Consider the following 19636-nt stretch of genomic DNA (forward strand, 5'->3'; position numbering starts at 1 on the left):
TCTTATTCCATGACTGCTAAGCTTCCTCAGAAGCCTTTGGTGAGGTACCTTGTCAAATGCTTTTTGAAAGTCTAAGTACACTATGTCCACTGGATCACCTCTATCTATATGCTTGTTGACACTCTCAAAGAATTCTAATAGGTTACTGAGACAGGACTTTCCCTTGCAGAAGCCATGCTGGCTCTGCTTCAGCAAGGCTTGTTCTTCTATGTGCTTAGTTAATCTAGCTTTAATAATACTTTCTACCAGTTTTCCAGGGACAGAAGTTAAGCTAACTGGCCTGTAATTTCCGGGATCCCCTCTGGATCCCTTTTTGAAGATTGGCGTTACATTTGCCACTTTCCAGTCCTCAGGCACGGAGGAGGACCCGAGGGACAAGTTACATATTTTAGTTAGCAGATCAGCAATTTCACCTTTGAATTCTTTGAGAACTCTCGGGTGGATGCCATCCGGGCCTGGTGATTTGTCAGTTTTTATATTGTCCATTAAGCTTAGAACTTCCTCTCTCGTTACCACTATTTGTCTTAGTTCCTCAGAATCCCTTCCTGCAAATGTTAGTTCAGGTTCAGGGATCTGCCCTATATCTTCCACTGTGAAGACAGATGCAAAGAATTCATTTAGCTTCTCTGCAATCTCCTTATCGTTCTTGAGTACACCTTTGACTCCCTTATCATCCAAGGGTCCAATTGTCTCCCTAGATGGTCTCCTGCTTTGAATGTATTTATAGAATTTTTTGTTGTTGGTTTTTATGTTTTTAGCAATGTGCTCCTCAAATTCTTTTTTAGCATCCCTTATTGTCTTCTTGCATTTCTTTTGCTAGAGTTTGTGTTCTTTTTTATTTTCTTCATTCGGACAAGACTTCCATTTTCTGAAGGAAGACTTTTTGCCTCTAAGAGCTTCCTTGACTTTGCTCGTTAACCATGCTGGCATCTTCTTGGCCCTGGCGGTACCTTTTCTGATCTGCGGTATGCACTCCAGTTGAGCTTCTAATATAGTGTTTTTAAACAACTTCCAAGCATTTTGGAGTGATGTGACCCTCTGGACTTTGTTTTTCAGCTTTCTTTTTACCAATCCCCTCATTTTTGTGAAGTTTCCTCTTTTGAAGTCAAATGTGACCGTGTTGGATTTTCGTGGCAATTGGCCAGTTACAATTGGCCAGTTTCTGTGTCATCCCTCTGTCGTTTTAAAGACCTGGTTCATGCTGATTTTTCAGTTGTTGGATGTAATTGCATTACTAGCCCAGTGTGGACTGGCAAAGCACCTTTGGGCTTTTCAGGGTGAATGTACCTTTAATTAGAAGCTTCCTCCTTATTTGTAGTTCAATAGACACATATAGAAATGTGAAGGCCCAGAACCCCCCCCCAATTTTTAAAAAAACCCTTTTTCTGTTTCCCCCCCAAATATCTCTGGTTCTTCCCCCCTCCCCCCAAAAAAAACATTGGGGAGGAAACCTGTTTCTTCTGTTTCCCCCCCCCCCGGTCTTTCATATCTTTACGAACATGGTGTCAGTTAGCTGCCCCTTAATTGGATCTTGATAACACTGTTGTTGTTTTCTGCTGGGGAGGAGGCCGGTGAGGTTGATTACTAGTTTCCAGAGCTATCGGTCTATAATTTTTTGCTTCTGTAAAACTGCAATTGTAACATTGGAAAATTGTACACATAAAAAATAAAAATGTAAAAAAGAGAGAAAAGAATGCTTGCTTTGGCTGCAAAAAGGAAATTAATGACCCCCCTGCCCTGCCCGGAACAGAAACCAGCTATTCCTATAAAAATTAAGAAATGCCTGTGAGTGACCAGAACTGATTACAGCTTCTGTAGCTTCAAGAAAGACTCTATTCATCAAAGGTACAGTTGCAGGTGGCCTTTGCTGGATGGGACTTACTTGTAGTAAGATCTTGACCAGGGACATGGCCATTGCCAGATAATACAGACTATGTCAAGGGTCTGATTGTGGAATCCACTCATCGATTCTGCAATCAGCTGATTGCAGAAACATAATAACTTCTGCAGCACTGAAGAGGCTGAATTGAGGAAGCAACGTTTCGCATGCATGGCTTCCGTTTCCAGCCTTTCCTTCTAACAGAGGTGTTTTTCCGTGTCCGTCTTGCAGGTTTCCGTGTGCTTCAGAGCTGCAGTGAGACCACTGACACAAAATGTGAAGAGTGTGACGAGGGGATGTATACTCATGCCTGGAGCAAAGCTGAACGCTGTTTTAGCTGTTCTCCACCATGCAAAAAAGGTACTGGTGTTTGCTAGTTTGGGTTTGGAGGCTACGAAGGTGAGAAGTGACGATGCAACGCAAGCCCTCTCTGCTTATGGACCTCCTTCAGGCAACCTTTTTGTTGTGAATTTGGGAGGATTTGGGCTCATGATCGTACCGGGCTGGTTTTACGCAATCCCGCTTTCCATACTGTTTGTGCCTGTGAAAGTATCAGGGAGGGCATACTGCTCCGTTTCCAACCAGTGCGTTTGCATAACATCCTGCAGAAATCTTGCAACTTTTCATACCACAAATACTCCGTTTTTATTTTTATTATTTTGCACTAGAGTGCAAGTGTGTTCCTCCAGGCAGCAATGGTGCAGTAACATTGGGAGGAAAGGCAACATATAAATAAAGTCAATATAGTGATTAGGGATGGGGGGAAATTCAACCGAGTGCGCCTTTCAAGCCACGTTGATCAAAGCCTCACTTTCCGAAACAACAGAGAACAAAAAATCAGCTTTCGCTTGAGAGTCACACTTATCTGAATTTTGCGATGAAGTTCTCCAAACGGAGCAATGTTTACAAAAATGCATAAATTAGGGGAATGTGTGCACAAAATAAATAGCTTGGTGAAAATAACATACAAAAAATGTGTTATATTATAATAAATGGCTTGCAAAAATGTGTAAAAATGTGGTCAAAACTGCATCCCGAAATGCATCTAGAATTTAAGGTTAGGAAAATGAAAGATTGAGAGAACCGATCATTCCATCCCTCCTAGTGTTGAGGATAAGTAGATGAGTCTTCTTTCTGTTTGGTTCTTTCCTCTAATTAAGAATGTAGGAAGTTGCCTTATATGCTGAGCTAGATAGAACTTTGGTCTATCTAGCTCAATATTACCTACACTGACTGGTAGCAGCTCTCCAGGGTTTCAGACAGGGGCCTCTCCCTGGCCCTTCCTGGAGCTGCCAGGGATTGAGCTTGGAACCTTTTACATGCAAAGTTTGTGCCGCTTCCCTTAAAGATAAAGTAAGATTCGAGTCCTCATGGTTCTAAATGAAAAAGCTATTCAGTACAGGAAACAGCCTTATACCAAGTCAGACCCTTGGTCCACTTAGCTCAGTACTGTCTGCCATGACTGGCAGAGCCTCTCCAGGCTTTCTGATAGCGGTCTCTCTCAGCTCTGCCTGGAGATGCCAGGGATTGGGCCTGGGACCTTCTGTGTGCAAAGTGGGTGCTCAGCCCCTGAGCTGGGGAAGAGATGGGGCCTTCATAGAATCCATAAAACTCCTCCTCCTGACTCCCACCAAATTAATTAAAGTTGGGTAATCCCTGCAAGGACGTTGTGCCCCTCCCTTCCAGTAATTTGAGGGCTCTGCTTTCAGCCATTCTGCAGCCACCTGATGTCTAATATTTCTTCCCTGAAATTAGGATTTGTCGAAGTGAGGGAGTGCAAAAAGATGCAAGACCGACTATGCTGGTGTCCTCCTCACCGGTTCTGCAGCCTGCTGCACTCTGGGATCTGCTTCCGGTGCCAGCCATACCAGCAGTGCCAAAGAGGCCAGGGAGTTGCAAAACCAGGTAAGTCTCAGCAGTCTCTCCCTCCGCCCTGCAAGTGACAATTGGTCACAGTAGATGCAAAAACAAGCACCTTCCAGTGCCTTAAAGCTGCAGTTGGGGAACCTTAGCACTGGGGGCGGAGTGCAGCTCCCCAGGTCTCTCTAAAGGGCCTTCAGGCCCTGCCCCATTGGGCCTCGGCCCTCACCGTTCATGTTGGTCACCTTCCTCGAGTGCTTTCCCGTGGGCTGTGATGATCACTCCTACTTGCCAGGATAGAGAACGGAGGTAGGGGTGTGTGCCTAACTTGTGTCTGACTGGAGTAGGAGATCTGTGGCCCTCCAGATCTACAACTCCCATTAGCTCTAGTCAGCATGGCTAATGGCTGACAGTCATGAGAGTTGGTGTCCAGCAACGTGAAAGGTAGCAGGGGTGGCCACCATTGCTCCACCCACTTTTGCCTCTGGCCCTGCCCACTGCTGGCCCATGGACCCTGGCAGGCTGCCCAGGAGGGAACGTGGCATGCATGCTGGAAAGTCGCCCCACCCCTGCCTTAAAGAAACAGATTTATTGTGTCAAAAGAAATCGCAGCATCTTTAAGGGGCCACAATACTTTGTGTGTGTGTTTTCTGATACAGTGAATGAAACAACAACAACAATAGTAGTAGTAGTGGTAGTTATTATTACCTGTCCTTCACGCAGAGGTCCCAGGGCAGGTTTCAGCAATTTTAAAACACATAATGGGAACATTTAAAAACAACGTCATTGGAAAGAAGGTCATGATAACAGTGGGTTGGACCCAACACTTGTTCCACTCAGAGTCGACTCATTGAAGTTAATGAACATAAATAATTTGGGTCCATTTAAATGGTTGTACCCTGTTTGTCTATCCGTTATTTAATCCCCTTAATTAATTAATGTAATCCTTTATTTATTTATTTATTTAATAAAGTATTCAACTTTGTTTTCCTTATTTCTCATTTGAAGTCCTTTGGCATTGTAAACCCAACAGCTGATTTCCTTTTTGGTGGAAGGTCACATCATGCCACAAGTGGACAGAGAAACAGGCCGAAACTTATCTAGTCTTGCTAGCCATGAGTCTCTTAGCTGCCAGGCTATATGGTTAAATGGGGAATGAACGCACAATCTTCTATATACAAAGTATGTGCTCTCCCATTGAGCTACAGCCCACGGTTTAGGCGCTATGTATGAAAAAGCACACTCATTGGTGCCTGGCAACCACTCTTCTTTGGGCAACGGGGCAATGAGGAGGGCCTCAAATCTCGACCAGGTGAATAAATGAAATAATAATATTATAGGAGAGGCAGTTCCTAAGACACCTTGGTCACAGGTAGAGAAGGGGGGGGGAATTTGATTTGGTTCACATTTAAAGATGAACTTACTGAATTCGCACTTTCCCAAACAATATGTGAACAGAAACACTGCCAGCCTTCAAAATTTGCACTTCTCTGCATTTTGCAATGCAGTTCTAGAGCCAACTCGTGTGTGCAGAAATGCATAGACAAAAGTGTATCTAAAAATGCATAGGTCAATGGAGCGCACATACAGAAACACATCCGTAATAGAGGAAATTGCTTGCGAAAATGTGCATGTCAAAGTGCATACAACTTTGTAGTCCTCCTGGGTTCCTACTGAGAGAAAGGGCAGGATATAAATCTAATAAATCATAAAAATACAAGAATGAGGTTGTTAGGAGAAATGTGCACTAAAATGCTGATGAATTTTCATTTTTTTAATTGCAACCTGAGAAAGTGACAGAAATAAACATTAACATATTCACCCATCCATAGTTACAGATCATTTAGAGCAGTTCATTATCTGGGGTTTGGAATTTGTGGCCCTCTGGTGTAGTGGTTAAGTAAGGTGTTGGACTACGACCTGGGAGACCAGGGTTCAAATCCCCACATAGCCATGAAGCTCACTGGGTGACCTTGGGCCAGTCACTGCCTCTCAGCCTCATGAAAACCCTCTTCAGAGGGTCACCATAAGCTGGAATCGACTTGAAGGCAGTACTTTTACATTTACATATTCCCTCACCATTGGCCACGCTGGGTGGGGGCTGATGGGAGTTAGATTCCAACAACTTCTGGAGAACCAGAGGTTTCCTACCACTAATGTAGTGGTAAATAAAATAATGTAGGGCTTTGAAGTGTCTTGAAACTAAGTGGAAGACAACACAGTTAGTACTAAATTGTCCTGGACCTGTGGCCCTTCTATAGGCAAGCAGGGGATTGGACTTGATGGCCTTATAGGCCCCTTCCAACTCTACTATTCTCTGATTCTGTGATTCTAAGCAGAGATCAATTCCCAAAAGGCAATTAAAGCCTTTCTGTACTATGCATTTAAAGCAGTATCACACTACTTTAACCGTTATGGCTTCCCCCAAAGAATCCTGGGAAGGGTAGCTTGGGAAGGGTGCTGAGAGTTCTTATTCTCCCCACAGAGCTACAATTCCCAGAGTTCCTTGGGAAGAAGGACCACTCTCTGTGGGGAGAATAGAGGGGTCTCCTGACAAACTACAGCTCCCAGAATTCTTTGGGGGAAGCCATGATTGTCTAAAGTGTTATAATACTGTTTTAAAGGTATGGTGCAGATGAGGCCTTAGGCAGGTACAGATCATAGCAGGAAGCCCGACAGGCAGGAACGAGGCACCAGGAGAAAGCTTTCAAGGGCAAGGCGGCAAAGCAGGGACAGGGGAGGAGAATAATCTCTGATCTGCACACTGCAAACACTTTATTGTTGTGCAAAGTTCACTGACAGGAAGGGGAAGTTAACACAGAGACAGGAAAGAGCAGTGGCCGATAATGCGGGGAGAGATTTGGAATACGGCAGAGAGCCGGTGAAACTGCTATGGCTCTAGGCAAAGAAATACTAAAAAATTTAAAAGTTAATTTTGTAAAGTTTTTTAACGTTTTTTAAAAGTTACTTTGGAACATCAACCTTTTAATTTTTTTTTTTTAAAAAAAACCAAGATTTTCTACCCACCGTGGCAGGCGGTAAGCACAGGCGCTGTCCTGCTTAGAATGCCTCGTTCTGAGGAGGGACCCCCTTCCTCAGAGCAAGGCAGAGAAACCATTGGTGCCACCGCTGCCTTAGCAGTAGCAAAATGTTTTAAAGTAAGCTGGGGAGGTCTGAGGAGAAGAGGAGGAGTGGGGGGGGCAGTGGTGAGGCAATGGCATGTACTGGCCGTGCGGATGGATTGCAAGACGTAATGGTGCCATTCTGTGCTGCTTTGGCCAGACATTGTCTTGAGTACGGTGTCCAGTTGGCCACTCTGCGAGTTGCACCCAACTACATTTCAGACCACGTTCACATCAGACGGTTATTCCACTTTAAGCAGTTACGGCTTCCCCCAAAGAATCCTGGGAAGTGTAGTTTGTGAAGGGTGCTGAGAGTTGTTTAGAGAAACCTGTTCTGCTCACAGAGATATAATATTCGGAGTGGCTTAACAGTCAGCCCCTCTACCCAGGGAACGCTGGGAACTGTAGCTCTGTGAGGGAAAGAGGGTGTCTCCTAGCAACACTTGGCACCCTTCACAAACTACCCTTCCTAGGATTCTTTGGGGGAAGCCATGACTGTTTAAAATAGAATAACAGTGGAATAAATGTATGGTGTGAATGTGGCCTTGGTCTACTTTGAATAGAACTTAAGTTGGATATAACACTTTGTCTCGTATCTCAACTTCTACAAAACATACTCTCTTTTTTTAAAGAAAGATAGGAATCTGGATATTTTGGTTCATCTGGTTGGGGCAATTGGGGTTGGACATCCATATGCTGTAGCGGTGGGTTTTCTGCATTGATAGATTGTTGACTAGATGGCCTTTCAAGGTCCCTTCCAAACCTTCGATTCTGCTCTAAAACATTAGCTGTTTCCCTCTCTCGTATTTCTCCTGACGTGGCTAACAGGAACTCTGAAAATGTCCATTTGTTTACAGGCACAAAAAACAGCGATGTGCAGTGTGTGCCCTGCGGTCCGGGCACATTTTCAGATGTGGAATCCCACAGCGCCACCTGCAGGCCCCACAGGATGTAAGTCGCCCAGTCTTGCCTTCTTGTATGAAGATGCAGAGCTGGCCTCTTTGCAAACTGTGGCAGTGATCCTCCTCCTTGGGGGGAGGAGGGGAGGGGTATCTTTTAAGAACGTACAAAGAGTCTGCTGGATCAAGCCGCTGGCCCATCTAGTCCAGCATCCTGTTCATATGGTGGCCACCCAGGTGCCCTTGGGCAGCCCGCAAGCAGGACCTGAGCCCAAGAGCACGTTCCCTTCCCACAGGTTCCAGCAACTGGTATTCAGAAGCATACTGCCTGCAACAGAGAAGGTACAACATAGCTATGAGGGTTAGTAGCCACTGATAGCCTGATCTTCCATGAATTTTTCTAAAGTTCTTGTAAAGCCTCTTCTAAACCTCTGTTTTTCAAAGCTGAATACTGAGAAAGCAAGACCCAGGTCTCTTTCAAAATATGCCATCAAGAGATATAAATAATAATATGCATACCAACCAAAAACAACTCCAAACAACGCTTTGTTCTAGAGCAGCTGTTGCCAACGGGTGCTGTCCAGATGCTTTGGGCTAGAATTCCCACCCGTTCCAGCCAGCACCAGTGGCTGGCAAAGGCTCGTTTACAGTACAAATTCCAACAGACAATCTGTGACGAGTTTTGTGGGATACTACAGCCACCCCCTGAGTAAAAAAACAATTCCTAGGAGTTGTATCTAAGTTCTGTTCCAGGTGTGGGGAACCTTTGGCCCTCCAGATGTTGCTGAACTATCACCCCCATCAGCCCCAGCAAGCTTGGCAAATGGCCTGGGAGGATGGCAGTTGTAGTTCAGCAACGTCTGGAAGGCCAAAGATTTCCTTCACCTGGGCTAGCTGATTCTTTTAGCTGGAGAGGGCTAGGGCAGCCTTCTCCAACCGGGCGCACTCCAGATGTTGTTGGGCTTTGACTCTCATCAGCCCCAGCCAGTATAGCAGTGGTCAGGAGTTATGGGTGTTGTACAGAGCATCTGGAGGGCACCGTGTTGGAGAAGGCTGGGCCCTGGGACTTTCTGCATGCCAGGCAAGTGCTCTGCTATTAGACCCTGTTAGAGTTTAGTCCTATGGGTTATGACAGCCTTTCCCAACCTTCGGTTCCCCAGATGTGGTTGGGCTGCAACTCCCATGAGCTCCAGCCAGCATGACCAGCGGTCAGGAATGATGGGAATTGTAGTCCAGCAACATCTGGGGACCTAAAGTTTGGGAAAGACTGGGTTATGGGTTATATCCAATGCTAGTCCTACGCAGAACAGACCCACTGAGATTAGTGACCATGACTAACTGAGGGTCAACGACTACTACCACTACTGCTACTGATATTATCTAAATTTAAATTTATATCCTGCCCTTCCTCCCAGTAGGAGCCCAGGGTGGCAAACGAAAACACACACATAAAATTTAAAACATCATAAAAACAGACATTAAAATAAATTAAAACAAAAAGTCTTTAAAAACATCTTTAAAAAAAAAAAAAAAAAAGCTTTAAAAACATCTTTAAAAGCAATTCCAACACAAACACAGGGTGGAATAAGGTCTCTGCTCCAAAGGATGGAGCAGAACTTACCCATTGCTAGCCCTATTCAGAATAGACCCATTGAAATGAATGAACACAACTAACATAGGTCCATACATTTCAATGAGCCTACTCTGAATAAAACATAGTTGGGTACAATCCATTCTTTTAATTTCCATTAGGGCAGTCTTCCAGGAGTTCTCATTTCCCCCTGTAAAATCTGCCCTGTTTGCTTGTTCCTTGCAGCTGTAAATCGGAAATCTCTCCTGGAAACAGCACCAACGATGCCATTTGCAATGATCTTGGCATGCCTGTCGACATCCTAACAGTGGCTGAGAGCACTACAGTCACTGGAAGAAGCCGCTTGGTGACCAGGAGTCCAACACGGAACAGCCAGCAGCTTCAACAAGACCATCCAGCAGACATTTCTTCTGTTGCTGGTGAGCGTCGGTGGCTGAACTTAAGTCCTCAGGGGTGTACTAAATGAGCTGGGGGCGTCCCTGCTCTGTTGGGGAGGGGTCAGAGCTTAGTGACAGGTTCCAGGTTTAATATAGGGAAGTTACCTATGTTAATGTTCTCTCCCATGCCAAATATTTGATTGTGAGCACTGTGGGACAGAAGACCTGTCCTTCCTTGGTATTTCGTATCTCACCTACAAAATCAAGAAGTCCCTGGTTTGAATAATGCCTCTGCTATGAACTTGTTAGGAGGCATTCGCCAAGCCACTCACTCCAGGCCTCAGGGTTGTATCCAGTCTAGTCCTCCCTGGGATAAACTCACTGAAGTTAATAGACATGACTGACTTAGGGTCCTTGATTTCAGTGGGTCTACTCTGCGTAGGCCTTGCTTGGCTATACCAGTGTGCCTCCCCTCCCCCAATTTACAAAACGGAATAATACCAACTTATATAGAGTTGTTGCCTCCATCCCTACAGACCCTCTTAGATGTTAAGATCTACAGAGGGGGCTTTCTTGGTAGGTCCTCCAACCTCAGAAGTGTGAGGAATGGAGGCTTGGGTGCTACCACTTACCCAGGATTTGGTTTCCTTGCAAAGGTGGTCAGTGGAGACTGTGGTGTCTTTAGGATTCAGTTTATGGTTTATTTATGCATTTTCAGAGCTGGAGCTTAAGATGGAGGGGTTCTCCCCATTAACAGGCCATCAGACCTTGCCCCCCATCACCCATAGCTTTTGGGATTACTTCAGATGCAGAGCAAACAGACCTCTCTGTCTCTTTTCAGCTCCCAGTTTTTCCTCAGACTAACTCCCACACAGAGACACAAACTAATTCCTTGTTGCGAAGGAGGCTTCTCTTCTGAAAGAGATCTTAATAGCCCACATGGCTTCCCTGGCTGATTCTAAAACTTGTTAATGGAGGCACTTTAAAGACTTGGCTGAGTCCGTTAATTTATGAATGGAACTAGTTAGACCAGCAGAGCAGGTTTCTTCTTTTGCAGATCCCAAATCAGAGGCTGGAAAGGGGATTCCTTGAAATCATCCATCTCAACTCCCAAATCCCATAAAAGTATTTTGCCAATCTCTTTTGTTGAATCCATACTGTTCTGTTTGGTTTTACTTTTTTTTATAACTGTGTGATTATATTGCTGTAACCTGCCCTGGGACTTGGGAAGGATGAGTAGGAAATCTAACTAATAAATAAATAAATTAGGTTCACAACTGAACAACGCCTGTAGAGTGCTCTGAGCACTTCAAAGTGCTATAAAAATGTTCGTTGTTATCATTTCCTAACAGCCACAACAGAACACAGAACTGGACACTTTGGATTGCAGCCAACTACATCTTACTCAGAGTAGACCCATTGAAGGTAATGGACCTAAGTTAGCTATGGACATTAATTTCAGTGGATCTACACTAAGTGGAACTAGCATTAGATACAACCCTTAACCCTAATTTGATTTTGAGGGCCCAGATCTAACTTGAGACACTTCTTCATAAAGTGATAAATCAAGTTTCTGTGAGGTAAGGGTTGCAAGTAGTTCAATTTCCACCATCAGTTCGATTTTGCTAACCAAATCTCCCTTGCCAATGCACCATATTTCTTCTCTGTGGCTTCAAAATTTCCAGAAGTCTGACATCTTAACCTCAGTGCTCTTCAACAGGGAGGGATGCCTGGAAGTTGTGCTTTTCTGCTTTTGCGTTGGAGGAGTTGCTGGCATTGTTGTTGTTGTTGTTTCCAGGTTGGGTGGCCGGAGTGATGTTTGCCGTTTTCACACTGATTGGAGTTATCTGTTTTGCTTTCAGGAAAAAAGGTAAGATGTGATTAAAGGATGGAGCGTAACAGACTCCTGACAAAATAACTAGACCTCAAGTCAGCTCTGTCCCTCCCTCTGGTCCCAGGAGTCCTCGGACCTTCAGGTGGTCTCTTGTACTCAGAGCACCCCTCTGGTGGGGAACTTACTCAAAAAGTTCTGTGGCCCCTGTTCATTGCAAGGCTCCTCTGTTTTGTTTTATATGCCCTGTCTTCCCTTATGCAGTTCTATGCCTGACTCCTTCCTGCCTGTTCTCTCCTGCCTACTTTTTCACCTCTCTCCCTCTTTCTGCCTTGCCACTAGGGATGACAACCCTGAACCCTTCCGTCCTCTACTTTCTCTTTGTTGTTCTCACTGTTGTTGTTATGTGCCTTCAAGTCGATGACAACTTATGGTGACCCCATGAATCAGTGACCTTCAATAGCATCTGTTATAAACCACCCTGTTCAGATCTTGTAAGTTCAGGTCTGTGGCTTCCTTTATGGAATCAATCCATCTCTTGTTTGCCCTTCCTCTTTTTCTACTCCCTTCTGTTTTTCCCAGCATTATGGTCTTTTCTAGTGAATCATGTCTTCTCATTATGTGTCCAAATTATAAGAACCTCAGTTTCATCCTTTTAGCTTCTAGTGATAGTTCTGGTTTAATTTGTTCTAACACCCAAGTATTTGTCTCTTTTGCAGTCCATGGCATGCGCAAAGCTCTCCTCCAACACCACATTTCAAATGAGTTGATTTTTCTCTTACCCGCTTTTTTTCACCGTCCAACTTTCACATTCATACATAGAGATCGGGAATACTATGGTCTCAATGATACTGACTTTAGTGTTCAGGGATACATCTTTGCATTTGAGGACCTTTCCTAGTTCTCTCATAGCTGCCCTCCCCAGTCCTAGCCTTCTTCTGATTTCTTGACTATTGTCTCCATTTCCTGCATTTGGCATTTGAGAGCAGTTAATAATAATAATAAATAATAATAAACTTTATTTCTCCCCTGCCCTTCTCCCAATAGGACTCAGAGTGGCTTACAACTAAAAACAACACCATTAAAACATGCAGAAATATACAATTAAAATAGAATTAAACTATGAGAAAAATTAAAAACCATAAAACATACGTTAAAAACAGCGGACAATTTAAAATAATAAAATCATATACTGTAGACACCAATTCTATGACATTTAATCTTGGTTGTTCTCTATCCCAAATGCCCGTTGAAATAAAACAGTCTTGTTGCCGGAAAGACGGCAAGGAGGGAGCTAATCGCACCTCACTCGGAAGGGAGTTCCATAGCCTAGGGGCGGCCACCGAAAAGGCCCTATCTCGTGTCCGCATCATATGTTCTTGCGAAGGTGTGGGGAGCACAAGAAGGGCCTTACCTGAAGATCTCAAATCCCAGACAGGTTCATGTAGGGAGATACGATCTGTCAAATAGCCTGGACCTGAGCCGTATAGGGCTTTGTAGGTCAAAACCAGCACTTTGAATTGTGACCGGAAACAAATTGGCAGCCAGTGGAGCTGTTGTAACAGGGGGGTTGTATGGTCCCTGTAACCAGCCCCGGTTAGCACTCTGGCTGCAACTCTTTGTATCAATTTAAGTTTCTGAACATTCTTCAAAGGCAGCCCCACGTAGAGCGCGTTACTGTAGTCTAAGCGGGATGTAACCAAGGCATGCATCACCCTAGTCAGATCAGGCAGAGCAGTTGGGTCTCTTTCTAATATTTACTCCAAAAATGGCAGGGTAGGTTTTTGATTTCTCACCCAGTAGGGAATAAAAACAATGTTATTCCTTCCCGCAGATGGCATTAGGCTATGAATCTACTCCTTCACAAGGGGCAGATGCTTTCCTGATTAAAGAAATAACTTGTGAGAGGAGTATCTGGTGTGGGATTAGGAATGCAGAAGAAATTCAGTTTGGTTTGCCTTTTAATGCAACCCAGCCTACCTCATTTGCACTGAAAGAATATGTGAAGCGAACACAGCACTTCTCTGAATTTTCTGATGCAGTTCTGCAACCTGATAATGCATCCAAAAACGTGGAAATTCAGTGGAAATGTGAATAAGATGTATATTTCTGTGAAAATAACATGCAAGAAATGCATTAAAGAAACGTATGCTTGCAAAGATTTGTACATTAAGCCAAATTGCATATAAAATCTTTATACAGGAAGAAATGTACTGATGATTTCCATGTGGACTTCTATTTTTAAAAAATCACAAATTGATGCAGAAATATGGAGAACCGAACTGAAAGGTTTGAAACAATGAGAAAGTGAGGGAAGCAGCAATCCACACATTCATGCATCCCTCTGTGGGTTTTGTTTCCTCAGTTTCTATTTTGCTTGAAGGGAGGCTAATTTGTCATTTTCTCCCTGGCAGACCAACATTGTGCTCCACCTTGTGGCAAGGAAAAACAGGTGAGTATAAAAAAGAACTTTATATAAGCTCTTTCATTTTCAATTAAACCCGAAACTTAACCAAGTGTGCATGCTCCTTCCTGCAAATCACAGACGGCCCTAGTGCCCCCAGCAAGGCCCCTCTGCTGATTTTGGAACATAGGAAGCTGCCTTATACTTGAGTGAGACCATTGGTCCATCAACCTCAGTATTGTTTACACTGACTGGCAGCAGCTCTCCAGGGTTTCAGGCAGGTCCCTCCCAGCCCTGCCTGGAGATGGTGGGGATTGAACTTGGGACTTCCTGCATATGAGATAGATGCTGTACCACTGAGCTATGCCCCTCCTCATAGCAAGCTGCCTTATACTGAGTCAGACAATTGTTCCATCTAGCTCAGTATTGTCTGCTCTGACTTGGCAGTGGCTCTCCAAGGTTTCATTCAGACAGAGAATCTCTCTGGCCTGGAGAAGCAGGGATTGAACCAGGGGCCTTCTGCATGCAAAACAGATGCTCTGCCATTGAGCTAGAGCCCTTCCCTTCCCTTCCGGCTATGGGTCCCTTGGCGTCAGATGACTGAGTCTGTGAGCCAGCGGTCATTTAAATTACCCACAATGCCTCTGACATAGACGTAGAGCCATTTTAGTATCCCATAATGCCTTGAGGCTCCATCAACACAAGTACTGTTTGAGGCAAGTTCTAAAGAAGATGAGAGGGAAGGTTACAGGAAACTGCCTTATGCAGAGTTAGACCATTAAGGTTATAGCCAGCGTTAGTTTGACTCAGAGTAGACCCATTGAAATTAATGGACATAGCTAACTTAGGTCCATTGGGTGGTATTCAATGAAGTATAGTTATTAGAGCAAGGATTTCTGCTTGCACAGTGTCACTCCGTCTCCCTGTGACCACCCCAAATCTGCTTGGGGGGGTGTAGGGGGGAAAACCCAGTACAGACTTAGGGAGGTGTGTGGGGAGATGAGAGAGAGGGGGAAGTTCTCTTGCACAACCAAAAGTCCTTGCAGTAGTGGATCTACTTTGTTGGGCACCGACCATTAATTTCTGTGGGTCTGTTCTGAGTAACACTTAGCTGGATACAATCCTTGGTCCATATAGCTCAGAGCTGCCTAAGGATCCATCTGCACCCGACATTTAAAGCACCGTTATACCTCTTTAACAGTCATGGCTTCCCCCAAAGAATCCTGGGAACTATAATATGTTAAGGATGCAGAGAGTTCTTAGATGACCCTTATTTCCCATCACAGAGTGGCAGTTTCCAGAGTTCCCTGGGAGGAGGGATTGATTGTTAAATTGCTCTGGGAACTGTAGGTCTGTAAAGGGGAACAGGGGTCTCCCAACAACTCTTAACACCCTTAAAAAACTACAGTTCCCAGGATTCTTTGGGGGAAGCCATGAGAGTTGAAGTGAGAAAACAGTGCTTTAAATGTATGGTGTTGATGTGGTGTCAGTCAGCCACCTGGTGGCCTTTCAGATGTTTTGGACTACAAATCCCGTCAGCCCCTTGTGGGTCTTTCGTCAACTGCCCAACAATGCCAGCTCATGACACAGGCCCGGCAAAGTACACTCTGGCTCCTGAATACTGCACCTCCCAACCCAAATGCAGGCGGCAGTCAGCCGTCAGCTAAACATTAACCTTTGGCTGGAGTTTTTGATAAGAGCATACAGCGATAATACTCGGGCAAAGGTAAATCTAGATTATCAGAACTCCTCCACGCTGGATCCCACTGGATCCCTTCCTCCGCATCTCCTTTTTGCTAAATGTCTACAAGACTAATTTAGGCGGAGCTGTCAAGCAAGACAGTTTTGAACTCCCCAAGAGAAAGAACGATGCCCTCCTTTTACTGCAGGTGTGGTAAATCCTTTTCCGACCAAGGGCCACATTTCCTCATAGGCAGCCTTCTGGGGGTTGGATACCAGCGGTGGGGTTTAGCCAAAGAATTAATGGACCTATGTTTGTCATGTCTATTAAGTTCAGTGGGTCTTCTGTGAGTAGGACTAATATGGGATGCAATCTTCCGTAGCCTCTTGGTATTCTAAGTCAGGATCCCAACATCTCTTTCACTGTCCTAGTGACGTTGGCGACTCGCTCTCTCGGAACACCTCTCTTGACATCTCTGCCTCTTAATTTCCTTCTAGCTGTTTCTATCTTCCGAAAAGGTACCTAACAACTGGCCTCAGGACACTGGCGCTCTGGGACAAGAGAAGCAGAATCTTCTGCAGAGCTCTATCTCAAGCAGTGGGTCCTTTGATAGCCCACCTGAGTCTGACAAGAGCAGCGGAATCAGCTCTGTGGGCACTTTAAAAATCGACACCGAGAGGACTCAGGAAAGATCTTCTCCATCGAATAGCTGTGTGGTTCACAGTGGTGCAAACTCAAGTAAGAAACTCCTGTGACCAGATTATTTATTCCATTTTTCAGTCGCCCAAAAAGAGTTCATTGGGTGACTTACAAAATATATTCCAAAATCCATAATTAGGGCAATACTCTTATTAAATTTATTTTTAGGCCAAGCAAAGTATTGCAAAATAGTGTGCAAGCTTTTGAGTTCCCCAGAGCTCTTCATCAGCCTAGATGGTAAACAGAAAAATTAACTTCCACTTTTGCTAATGAAAGTCACATCCACACCATACATCTCAAGCACCCTTAACACACATTTAAAGCTCATGGCTTCCCTCAAAGAATCTTAGAAACTGTAGTTTGTTAAGGTTGCTGGAAATTGTAGCTTTGTGCAAGGTAAACGACACTTCCCCATGATTCTTTGAGGTAAGCCATGAGCTTTAAATATGTGTTAAATGTGCTTTTAATGTATGGTGTGGATGTGACCATAAGGACTGCCTAACTTCTTTGGATTCCTGTTTATCCACATATCAAGGAACAGGTGTGCTTTGCCTTTGAGGCCGTAAAACCACAGGCCTTAAAACCAAGAAACAAACCTTGGTTATAGTTTGTGGTTTGTCTGGACTGACAGAAAGCACGAGCATGAGTTTGGATGACATTTTCAGCCAAACCATGGCTTACTCACAGCAGTAGGAACTACAGAGGAGTAAAGCAGTCACAATTTCCTTTCCAGGAAACCGCACATTCCAGCATTTATGCTGCATGATAGCGTGGATATGGGTTGCATCCAGTGCTAGTCCTACTCAGAGCAGACCCACTGAAGTTAGGGGACATGACACAGGTCCATTAATTTCAGTGGGTATGTTCTGAATAGGACTAGTGTTGTGTATAAACCATGACCACCCCACCTGTATGTTTTGTTTCTGGTTGGCTCTGACTCCACCTATTGCTGGCCTCCCTTCCTTCCACCCCACCAGTTCCAGAGATCACCAGCTGCCACTGCTAGATTTTTTTTTTTTAATTCTGCATCATTACCATAATTCTTTTTTTGGACAGAGCAATCCAGCAGTGGAGGAACCCACGTCAACGTCAGCTGTACTGTCAGTGTCTGTCATCCTTTAGACCACAGTTTGCCGTTCCAGTCGCAGAAAGGTTCAGCCACTGCAGATTCCGGAGATTGCCCTTCACCAGAAAACCTTCCCCTGTCAAAGGAAGAAAGCCCCTTACATAGAGAAAATGGAGGACAAATTGCCGTCGAGGTCGAAGACAATATGGTTGTTTTTGACCAGAATGAAGGAAAGACACTTCCATTGGGCGTACAAGATGTGGGCATGAAGGCTACATGAGGAAGGCACGTGTGGAATGTCACAGGACACAGTGGCTGGATGGCTTTCAGCAAAGCAGCTTTTGCTATGTTGCAAAAGCATCACAAGCCTGTCGCAGTTGGCTTGAGAACCTCAGGTGCTTCATAGTAACACAGAAAAGACTTGGGTAGAAAACGAAGCTTGTGAAAAATATATCTATATTTTAATTCCAGGATTTGTAAGTGATCCACAGGAAAAGAGGACAGTGACGGGTATTCTGGAGTGCTTTGATCACAACAAGATTGCCTGAAAATGGCAGCTATGGTGATATGATTCTCTCTCTGACTCCTTGCCCGGTTGACACCCCAAAACGTATCTCCCAGCCAACATCTTGTTTTCTTTTTATCGCCTTCTACCTTGTCCCTGGTTTTTGGTCTGCATGTATCATTCTTGCTTAGGGTGCAAGATACAGTATCTCAGGTTCAAATCCCAGACAAGCTCTGCTCAAGGAAGGGAAAAAATGTCTGTATCTTTAACTGCTGAGAAAGAGAAGTTGCACAGTGGCAGACCACATGCTTTGCACGTTGAAGGCCCCAGATTAAGTCCCTGGCGTCCCCACGAGGGCTGGGAAAGACTCATTTCTGAAATCCTGGATTGCTGCCACCAGTCATTGTGTAGCCAGTGCTGAAGTAGATAACGTAGATCAATGGTCTGACTTGGTATAAGGCAGCTTCCTATGTCCATTGGGGTCATCCACAGCTCACTGGTAGAGTACCTGCTCTGCATGTGGAAGTTCCCAAGTTTGAACCCCAGCATCTCCAGGTAGGGTTGGGAAGGACCCGTCTTGGAAACCTGGGGAACCTCTGCCAGTCAGTGTAGAGAATACTGGACCAGTCATCACGATCTTACGTACCTTCAGGCCAAGAGTCGTAGCTCAGTGTTCAGTTGCAGACGTCTCCAGGTAGTTGGGAGTGCCCCCTGCTGGAAACCCTGGAGAGGTGCCACCGGTTAGTGGAGACAATCCTGAGCTGGATGGACCAAAGGTCTGATTCAGCTTCCTATGACCTAGCTATCTGAATTAAACAGCAGGCTGGGTTTTCAAGGCACTGAGGCCCAAGCCTGCAACAACATGGCTATCATTAAATTATTTGAGCTCTCTTTCCTTCAGAATAGCTTTCTGCCGCCCAAAGGGAATGTTTTTCAAAACTTTTTTTAAAAATTCAGTATATACTTTTCCCCCAGTACGTCTTGGCATTTCAGTTCGCCTGCTTCTCCATTTCAGTACATAGCAGTTATGGTGAACTGTTGTTATTATGACAAATTGTACTATATTACTGTGGGGGTGGGGGCTGGAGAGGAGCAGTTGTTTAGAAAAGGGAATTTTAAGTTCAAGGTTCTAGTTTTGGTGTACAAAGCCCTATACAGCTTGGGACCAGGATACCTGAAAGACCATCTTACCCCTGCAGATACCATTTTATCAGGAGATCCATTCCGCACAACATAGGAAACGGACCTTTAGTGTGGCGGCACCTACCCTGTGGAATTCCCTCCCCTTAAATATTAGGCAGGCGCCATCTCTGCTATCTTTTCGGCACCTATTGAAGACCTTCCTATTTCAACAAGCCTTTGAAGCAGAGACGTTATCCCAGTCTGCATCTGTGTTGGAATTGCTTTTTAATATGTTTTTAAAGCTACTTTAAAAGATGCTTTAAAGCTTTTAAAAAAATGTTTTTAAAGATGTATTGTTTAATATATATTATAAAGTCTGTTTTTATAATCTTTTAAAGTGTTTTTAGTGCTTTTGTTTGCCACCCTGGACTCCTACTGGGAGGAAGGGCCGGATATAAATAAAATGATGAATAAATAAAGTTTAGTCCTCCTGGGCAAGAGATGAAGAAGCAGTTTCATCTGCCAGTATTTAACTCCTTCTACCTCCCATGGCGCAGAAGTGGTAAGCAGCGGTAACGCAGCCGAAGCTCTGCTCACGGC

The 19636-nt window shown here is 44.6% G+C and overlaps 1 protein-coding gene across 1 annotated transcript in view; it reads left to right on the forward strand.

Annotated features, from left to right (window-relative positions):
- The window catches only part of TNFRSF1B (TNF receptor superfamily member 1B), a 54716-nt gene extending 35283 nt beyond the window's left edge, over positions 1-19433 (forward strand). Inside the window, exons 3-10 of the mRNA XM_061601373.1 lie at positions 2111-2239; positions 3635-3784; positions 7719-7812; positions 9577-9770; positions 11527-11598; positions 13974-14011; positions 16142-16382; positions 17400-19433. Coding sequence (XP_061457357.1) covers positions 2111-2239; positions 3635-3784; positions 7719-7812; positions 9577-9770; positions 11527-11598; positions 13974-14011; positions 16142-16382; positions 17400-17689 — 1208 coding nt within the window. The 3' untranslated portion in view covers positions 17690-19433. The remainder of the gene's footprint in view (positions 1-2110; positions 2240-3634; positions 3785-7718; positions 7813-9576; positions 9771-11526; positions 11599-13973; positions 14012-16141; positions 16383-17399) is intronic.
- Positions 19434-19636: the final 203 nt, after the last annotated feature.

This window comes from Rhineura floridana, chromosome 18 (assembly GCF_030035675.1).
Source record: "Rhineura floridana isolate rRhiFlo1 chromosome 18, rRhiFlo1.hap2, whole genome shotgun sequence".
Classification (NCBI taxonomy): domain Eukaryota; kingdom Metazoa; phylum Chordata; class Lepidosauria; order Squamata; family Rhineuridae; genus Rhineura; species Rhineura floridana.